The sequence below is a fragment of the Bos mutus genome, chromosome X (genome assembly GCF_027580195.1).
Source record: "Bos mutus isolate GX-2022 chromosome X, NWIPB_WYAK_1.1, whole genome shotgun sequence".
In the NCBI taxonomy this organism is placed as follows: domain Eukaryota; kingdom Metazoa; phylum Chordata; class Mammalia; order Artiodactyla; family Bovidae; genus Bos; species Bos mutus.
The window spans coordinates 31,790,457-31,800,162 of NC_091646.1; the positions used below are offsets into that span (position 1 = coordinate 31,790,457).

General features: G+C 44.7%; 1 protein-coding gene across 5 annotated transcripts in view; it reads left to right on the forward strand.

Annotated features, from left to right (window-relative positions):
* Positions 1-8,123, forward strand: part of ZNF185 (zinc finger protein 185 with LIM domain) — a 58,951-nt gene extending 50,828 nt beyond the window's left edge. For all 5 annotated transcript variants that reach the window (XM_070365972.1, XM_070365971.1, XM_070365970.1 and 2 more), the window contains exons 22-23: positions 4,562-4,660; positions 5,590-8,123. In XM_070365972.1, the coding sequence (XP_070222073.1) occupies positions 4,562-4,660 (99 nt within the window). In that variant the 3' untranslated portion in view covers positions 5,590-8,123. The remainder of the gene's footprint in view (positions 1-4,561; positions 4,661-5,589) is intronic.
* Positions 8,124-9,706: the final 1,583 nt, after the last annotated feature.

Below are 9,706 nucleotides of genomic sequence, written 5' to 3' on the forward strand. Positions count from 1 at the left end.
AGTGAGCTCTCAAGTCTAAAGGATTTAATGAATGTTGGCAATTCTATGTGCTGAATACTGTGAGGGAAACAAAATCAGTCTTATGGGGAAAGACTATTCCCAACAGAGGACCAGCAAGTGCAAAGGCCTTGGGGGCAGGAGCATGGAGTATTTTAGCTCACATGGCCTGAACAGCATGAGTAAGAGATTAGTGGTAGGAGATAAAGTCACAAGGATGCCGAAGAACTGGATCATGTAGGTGTTGGAGGACACAGAGAGACTTTAGATTTCATTCTAAATGAAGCTGGAACCTACTAGAGGGTTTGGGTGGTAGAAACACAATGTCTGACTGAAGCTAGAGAAAACAAAACAGTCACTTGATTAGGGAGTTGGCATGGCAGATGTCAAGATGGTGGCTGGATTGGGGATACTGTTTGAAAATAGAGCTGGCAGTTTGTGGGGTGTGAAAAAATGAGAGGAGTCAAAGGATACTCCAAAGTTTGGGGCCGAGCTGTTACCTGAAAGGATAGTGCTGGCTTTTACTGAGAAGGGAAATACTGGAGGGGAGCAGGTTTGAGCAAAGGGGAGGTGTAGATGAGTGAAATTTCAGGGAGAGCTATATAGGGAGCACCTGTGGTCATATGGATATGTGTGTTTGTGTTCCAGGGAAAGGCCAGGGCTGATGAAATCATCTAGGGTGTGTGTAGGTGGGGATGGGGGCTGACACTGAGCCCTTGTGTCTTTCTAGCGTTTAGAGGTTGGGAAGAGGAGGGGGTCTACAGAGGAGGATGAGAAGTCACACAGAATATAATGCCCCAAGTGACACAGTTTCTACAGAAAGTCCAGTGGTCACAGTGTCAGTGGCGCTGAAAGATTGAATGGGATGAAGCCTGAGGACTGCCCTTGAATTTTGCAGCATGGTGATCGTTGATGACCTCAGTTGAAACAGTTTTGGTGGAGTGATGGGGATAGAAGCCTGACTGGAGTGGGTTCATGTGGGAATGGACAGAGTCACTCTGAAACACTCTCCTGATGGGTTGGCTTTATAAGAGAGCAGTGCAAGTGGACAGTGGGGCAGAGGTGCCAGGCACGGGTTTATGCTGATGGGAGTGGTAAGAGTCACAAGCAGACACTGATGATGCAGGAGACATGGATGCTGATGGTGATCCTGATGTACATCTGGAGGAGAGAAAGATGGGCACCAGTTAACACATGGCAGGGACAGAAAAGGCTGAATCTGTGGGTCATTATTATGGAGAGGTTCCCAGGTTGGTGGGTGGAAGAATGAGGAACTTCTTCACTAGTTGCCTCTGTTTTTCTCAGTGAATGATGAAAGGATCACCTTTGAGGGGTGGGGAGGAGTGCTGGACACTTGAGAAGAAAGGGGAGGATTTGAAAATTGTCTCAGAGACAAGGAGGGTGGATGGGCTCTGCAGAGCCTGCTTGAGGGGAGGACTTGTGCAATCCTTTGGAGACCAGTTAGCATGTAGTGTGTTGTTCCCTAGCCACAATCAGTCACAGAGGTGAAACAGGGACACTAGCATTTACTGGGGCAGAGGCTATGCCAGGTGAGTTGGCATGGTTTAGTCTGTGCTCAAGGGAACAATAACAGTAAGCCAATGGCAGAGACTATCTGAGTGAGTTGGAGGACATGGAAGTCAAGGAGATGGGTGAATGACTTATTGGTTGTGATGAATTCTAGAGCAGCAGTTCTCACACTGGAGCATGTGACTCATACTTCACTATCCCCTGAAGGGCTTCTTAAGACAGAGTGCTGGGCCCCAGCAAGGTTTCTAACTCAGTACATCTGGGTGGGACCTGAGAATTGGTTTGTCTAAGAAGTCCAGACAATACTGAGGCTGCTGGTCCACAGAGAGTCTGGCCAGAGCAGCGGCTGAGGTAGAAAGGGGCCCAGAACATTGGAGGAAAGGAACAAAATGCTAGGTGTTGGAAGCCCTTCTGTCTGCGCAGATGCAGAGTTAACTCAAGAGTAGAGGTGCAGACAGAGACTGTGACATGTGGTTTGGCAAAGACCAGTCTGTTTTCATGATTCCTGGACTTAAGTGAAAGGTTATTAGAAATAGTTATCAACAATTAAATACCAATAAATTGGATAACTGGGAAGAAATGGATGCGTTCCTAGAAACATACTAAGATGGAACCAAGAAGAAATTGAAAGCTTGGAGAGACCAATAATAAATTGATTAAATCAGTAACCAAGCACCTCTCAAGAAAGAAAAACTCAGGGCCAGGTCTTCACAGGCAATTCTAACAAATATTTAAAGAAAAAATAATACCAATCCTTTAAAACTCTTCCAAAAAATAGAAGAAAGAACACTTCCAAACTCATTTTATGAATCCAGCATTATCCTACCACCAAGTCAAGCATAATATTAGAAATAGGGCTATGCTATGATCCAGCAATCCCACGTCTATGTATATACACAAAGGAATTGAAATCAGGATCTCAAAGCAGTCTCTGAACTGTCTGTTCACTGCAGCATTTTCAACAATAGTCAAAACATGGAAGCAATCTAAATATGCAGTGACTGATGGATAAGAAAATGTGGTATATACATTAAGATGGGATATGATCCAGCCTTTACAGACAGAAGGAAGTCCTGTCATTTGCAGCAACATGGATGAAACTGTAGGACATTGTGCTAAGCAAAGTAAGCCAGACAGAGAAGGGCAAACACTTCTTAGTACCACTTATACGAGGAATCTAAAATAGCAAAATCCTTAGAAGAGAGTAGAACAGTGGTTGCTAGGAGCTTGGGGAGGAGGTGAAACAGGGAGGTGATGGTCAAAGGATAGACTGTCAGGTTCGCAAGATGGGTTAGTTCTAGAGATCTACACGGCACAGTGTCTGTAGTTAATAATACCATGTTATATAATTAGAACTTGACTAACAGAGGGAAAGAATGTTAAATAAAAAATCCCAGAGTATTTTTTCAACTTTTATTTATATACCTTAGTCACAGAGCACCCCTGTTAAACACAGCAGAATTACTTAAGCAACTCTTGGCACATTTGGTGCCACAGAGCCCAGTGTTAGAGGAAAGGTACAGTTGGAGTGGGTGGGCATCCAGGGAAGGCTTTGTGAGGGAGGTGGGTCTGGAGTCAGAGATGAAGACGTGTCCAGGGGTATTTTCCAGGTGGCTGAACAGGTATCCATCATGTGTGCAGAGGGAATACGAATGAAGAGGCCAGCAGGAGGCTGAAAGGCATGGGAGGAGGAGGCCCACAGTAGCAGGAATTTTAAACTTGCCTGACTGGGTCGCACACAGGGCAGGGAAACTTAGAATTGTGGCAAAACAGTGAGACCTGGTATTCTTGGAAAATTCTTAGAATGTGGGCAGGGTGCCTGAGACCCACTCCTGGGGACCATGAGCACAGAGGTGGAAAGGATATCACTTTCACAAGATCACAGAGCTGCTCAGAACTGAGGGTCAAAATCCTGGCTCCAAAATCAGAGTGAATGTTGTCCTAGCTGTACTCTATGGCCTCCCAGGAAATGCCATTCCACTGCTCAGGTTCATCTGTATAAATTCATCTGTCACTGTCCTTTATCAGAGGTTTATCTTACCTCTGTTAGATTGGCATAACATTTTAAAACACTAGTTTGTATTGCTACGTTTAGGAATAAAGAGAGGACACTTAATGTCCACAGCATCATAACAGCCTTTTAGACTCCTTGTTCTCCACAGCGTGAGGCACGTTGCAAGCCAGGGTTGTTGATTTTTTTTTTTTTTTCTGTTTGCAGAGGTTATTCTCTAAATGCATCACCACCACTAGTTGGCTAAGTTGAGGTTCAAGCTCTGGCCTACAGTAACTAAAATGACAGAGGGCTCATTAATTTACAGTGAAAAAGTGGCCAGGAGACAGGAACTGAAAAGTAGAAGAAGAAAGACGTCAGAGAGGTGCTAGGTGAGAATAAGCAGAGGGACTTAGGGATCCTAGCAGCTGATCTCCACTACATTCAGCTGGAAGCAGAAGGCTTGTCCAGGGTGTGCCTGGAGATAGCTGGAGCCCCAGACATATGGGGTCATTTTTGGTCTCCTCTTATTTGAGACTGTCTGCAGGCCCCTCTGCTCTAACCTCTCAGAACAGGAGGGGCTGCAGCAGATGGATAGCCATTTCATCCTTTAGAAGTTGGCTGGAGAGGCAGGCCAGAGGGGCTGGACTGCTGAAATCACCTTCCCTCTCACTGCGCCTTCATATCACCTTCCTTTCACTTTCAACATCACAATTGAAGCTCTCCAATAGATGAGGAAAGAGAGCCTCAGTAACTCACCCAAGCTCAGCCAGCTAAGGAGCAGTCGATTTAGGGTTCAAACTCAGGCCCAATTCTGAAACCTGGGCTCCTAACGACCATGTGATCATTCTGCCTGTTAGTTTTTGTTTTTGTTTTACTGTTTTACTGTTGCTTTTGTTTTTGTTTGGGATTTGTCTCCGTTTATGCCATTTTTAAATTGTCTGCTTCAAAGTCCAGGATGTGACATCAGCTTGGTGCCTTCCCACTCCACTTAGTTAGATTGTTGCACTTGTATGTTGACCTCTAGCTTGTTTTCTCTTTCAGTGTGGGATTTGCAGTAAACCAATGGGTGAGCTTCTGGATCAGATCTTCATTCACCGTGATACCATCCACTGTGAGAAATGCTATGAGAAGCTGTTCTAGGTGGGTGTTGCCAAGCAGCAGGAAATTTACTAGGGGGAAGAAATGTGCCCTAGTGTCTCCCTGAGTCTTGACCTGAGGTACTGCTATTTCTCCTAGCCTTTATGTTCAGGGTGCCTGAGTCCTTGTGTCCCTATGCCCTGTGACACTTTGAAGTCTTAGGTGGTACAGATTAAGACCTTTCCCATGGACATTTCCAAGCTGCAGAAGCCACTGTCTCTTCCTCTCAAGGAGCACCTTCCATGCAGCACCTCACCTAAGCCCCCTAGCTTCCCTGCTAGGTTATTGGCCCATCTAGGGACAAGGAAGTAAAGACCTAAAGGAAAAGGACATGGAGAAGCACTTAGCTTGTAGATGGTACAACCAGGACCTCAACCCAGGACTTCAGATTCAGCTTCTCTGATACAGTCCCCTGGGCTGCCTCCACCATTGCTCAGATAGCATCAGATCAGGACTCAACAGCCAAGATATTCAATAAAACAGGATATTTAGCTGGGGACCAGCAGCAGGTAAAGGCCAGGATAAGTGAGCATGTGTGGGAAGTGATGGTGCTGTCCTGGTGCTTGGGAATCTTCCGGTCCACATTGTCAACTCTGCTTGAACACAGGTTTGCCTGCTAAAAACCAGTGGAATTGACCCCAATGTCTGAGCTTCATGGGGACTGGTGATCCTGGCAGCCCCTCCTCCTTAGCACCTATTCAACTAGAAGCACAGGACAGAGTATCTCTCTTGAAGGCAATGGGAATGGGTAGCAACCAGGCCCTCCACCACCTATGAGCCTGTTCTGCCTTTTCTCCAGAAGACACATTGATCTGGACTATTACTTCCCATGCCTGGAGCAGTCACCCTCCCCAAGATCCTCTGACTGCTCATTGGATTGGGTGTGTGTTTCCAATATCATGGATACTTCTATTTTCTTTTACTTCCTGCAGGCTGAGAAGAAAGTGATGACTCCTGGACAAGTTTGACTATCCCCAGTTGCCCCAAGTTGCTGGCTCTTCTTCCCTCACTTCCTTCCTCATGCTTTTGATTTGTTCATGTTTTTGCCCTTCTTAAGTTGAACTTTCTTACATCCAGTATCGTATCTTGATGATCTTATGATAATCCTTTTGTGTGTACCTTTTTTATAGCTGAAAAAGTACTTCCCATCCATGATCTTACTTCAGGTTCAAGCAAAGAGTGTTGAACCATAATTCTGTTTTGACTTCCCTAAGACCGGTCAGCTTCCTGATGAGTTTAGGTGGCCTAAGTGTGCCTTTGGGACTTTAAAGCAGAAGGAGACCCCCCTGAAGCTTCTTAGGGGCCAGGTTAAAGAATGTCGACGATCCCTGGTGGGTAAATTGCATACACTGAATGCTAGGGATCGACATAGGCTAATGTTTAGCTTGTCTATTTGCCATATATAGTTTTTGAACTTTCCATATCCTTTTGCAACTAGTTCGTTGCTTCGAATTGAGTTACATAGCAGATTTTAGTTACCTCCTCCTACCTACCTTTCAGTATAGCTGAGTTCTTCCCCGTAAGTATGTGGGCATGTATTAGAAAGTTTACACATTAGGTTTAAATTCTCTATGATGTAATTCTGAAGAGCCTACTGACCAAATGGACATCTGTGTCTGAATTTTGATAGCTGATTGATACCTTTGATCTCAGTTTCCAACGCCTAAACTTTACACAAAGATCCCCTAAAGTAGGTCTTAGAGTGTATAGACTCCAGCAAGATTATGAAGGGGGGAAATCAGCTAGCGTTCTTGAGGCCTTACTACATAGCAGGCATTATAACAGAGTGATGACATTAATCCCCGTTCTAATCTTGTGAAGAGGGTATTCTTCTCCCCAGTTTGCAAATGAGGATATTGAGGCTAAGATAAGTGGTCAGAACCATTGCTGTGTCTCTCCAGTAACTGTAGCCATAGTCCTGAGCCTGTGTGGAGGTTACCTAGTCCTCCTGGGGAACCTGCCCCCCTCAGACCTTCCCTGAGGCACACTTTTACAAAGAGAGGCAGGTGGGAAGTTGTACTCCTCCTCTGGGCATCCTGGGTAAAATACAAGAAGAGCCAAGCTGGCCCCACTCACCCACCTTTTCCATGAAAACACTTCTGAACTGCAATAATCTTAGCTGGGAAGAGATTTGACTCACAGATCTTCCCAAAGAAGAGCTTGTTGACCCAGGGGAAGCTCCAGTGGGCTCACTGATCTGAGCACAAGGCCCTCAGTGACATCCCATTTTCCAGTCCAGACTCTGTCCCAAGCTAACAGCAACTACCAAGACCCCAGGAACTTGGAACAGGGACTCCTGTTGGCCTGCTGGACAGATGTAGGCCCATGCAACTGGGCTCCTCCACCTTTGGGACCAGGATTACTGTGTAAATTGGGCTTCCCTGGTGGCTCAGTTGGTAAAAAATATGCCTGCAATGCAGGAGAACCGTTTGATTCCTGGGTCAGGAAGATCCACTGGAGAAGGGATAGGTCACACACTCCAATATTCTTGGGCTTCCCCTATGGCTCAGCTGGTAAAGAATCTGCCTGCAATGCGGGAGGCCCTGAGTTTGATCCCTGGGTTAGGAAGATCCCCTGGACAAGGGAAAGGCTACCCACTCCAGTATTCTGGCCTAGAGAATTCTATGGACTGTGTAGTCCATGGGGTCACAAAGAGTAGAATGAGACTGAGCGACTTTCACTTTCACTGTGTAAGTTCCAGAAAAGGACAAACTGACAGTTTTTCTGATTAAATCATTTTTAATGATTGGCCTTTTTTTAATGGCCTTTTCTCTTTATTTCAAAGAGATTGGGTTGTCTGGTGTCCTCTGCTGGTGTTCAGAAGTTGTTTTGTGGATGTTTCTCCACATTCAAATAATCTTTTTTTTTTTTTTTTGATGAGCCTGTGGGGGAGAAAGTGGTCTCCCTGTCCTATTCTTCCACCATTTTGGGACCACCCCTTCTCATGATTTAATTAGAAAATGTCTCTCTATTTCTGTCCAGTTTATGAGCCCTGTGCACATTGGATGGTGGACTTGTTCTTGCAAAATGATCAGAGAAGAGCATTCAATTTATTTGCCTTGATGTGCATCAGATTTGCTCTGGAGGGGAACACTGGCACAGCATGCCATGTACTGACACAAAATATGAGCTGGTTTTCCTCAAGACTAGCTCTCAGCCAGGGACTTGGCACATGGTGGGGATTGACACATAGGTGCTGAATGAATTAGTGAAAGGGAAAGAGGTCCAAGATAGGCTGGCTTCCCCACCTTCAAGATACACTCTGCCTTTAAGGGAGTTTTAGAACCAATGTGCAAGATACTGATTTCAATCTGAAAAAATCTCTTTCATGGTTAAAATGGCTCAAAATTCTGCAGACATGGAAAAAAGTGGTTGCATTACACTTGCCTTGTTTTTAGTTGCCTAGAATTTTTAATCATACTTGCTTGACTCACGGTAATGTACACAAACATAATAAATGGTGAGATACTTCATGTGTAAATGTTAAGGTTTCCTTTTTTAAGTGTAATAACTTGGTGTATTGGGCTGTGTGATTAATTTTCTCCTATTACTTGAAGCCATTCTCTTTACAAAATCAAATAAATACTTTTAAGAAGTATCAAATATAAAGAGCAAAAAAAAAAAAAAAAAAAAACCCAGCATTATCTAGAAACTATACATGCACTGGAGGTGTGCAATTCTAGACCTGTCAGATCTCTTTTTAAAAAATTTAATTTTATTGGAATGTAGGAGAAGGCGATGGCACCCCACTCCAGTACTCTTGCCTGGAAAATCCCATGGACAGAGGAGCCTGGCAGGCTGCAGTCCATGGGGCCGCTAGGAGTCGGACACGACTGAGCGACTTCACTTTCACTTTTCACTTTCATGCATTGGAGAAGGAAATGGCAACCCACTCCAGTGTTCTTGCCTGGAGAATCCCAGGGATGGGGGAGCCTGGTGGGCTGCCGTCTATGGGGTCACACAGAGTCAGACACAACTGAAGCGACTTAGCAGCAGCAGCAGCAGCAGCAGTTGCTTTACAGTGTTGTGTTAGTTTGTGCTTTACAGCAAAGTGAATCAGCTATACATATACATATATCCCCCCTCCCTTTTGGAGTTCCTTCCTATTCAATAGACCTGTCAGATTTTTTTTTTTTTTTTAAGACCTGTCAGATCTTAATGAGTAATGTTTTATTCTTTTGGGCCCATCCTTTCATTGCTGATAGGTGGCTGCTTCATCCTTATTGAGTACTTGCAATCACCAGGAGCACAGTCCCTTACAAGCCCATTCTGTCTCTGGAAATGCATTCCTCAGTTGAGTTATAACCTGTTTCCTTTAACTATCATCCACTGATATCTATAGTCCCTCTCTTGTATGCTAGCCCCTAAAATACATAAATATGCTTATTGGATTCTTCCTCTGTCAACTCTTCCCATTTAAACACCTCTGTTCCCATCAACTCTGGCAGTAATTCTGAATAGACATCTCTCAAACACCCTCCTCAAAGGTGCCCCCTCAACCACACATCCCAACCCATTCCTCCAGATGTGTACCAACAGGAAAGACTTTTCGTCTTGTTCATTAGGGCCAGTGGCCAAGGCTGTCAGAATCCTGTTGAACAGCTATTCTGCATATCAGGTGGTCCATGCTTCCAAGTTTTGTACCCGAAAATATAATTTACATGCCATCTATGTCTTGATCCCACCTGGGGCCAAAAAGGGTTGATTAGGAAATCAGCTCAAAGATAGAAGACATGACAGAGAAATCCCTCCACTACTGAGTAGGGACATTGGGATCCAGTATTCAGTAGATATTGAACGAGTATCCTTGTAGCTACATTCTCACCGCAACCTCAGCCACCATCTTTGCTACATGAGTACCACTGGGAAATGAAGAAGATGCTTTACCAATTCAAAGGAAAAGAACTATAACAATAGCTCCTAACCAGATATTTCTAGGACTCTATTGGTGATAGTAAGTGACACAATCACCCCCAACTCCGCCCAAATAGGGTAGTGTTATTTTGAAAAATGACTCAGCAGAGCAGGTTCCTAGCAAGCCACTTTATC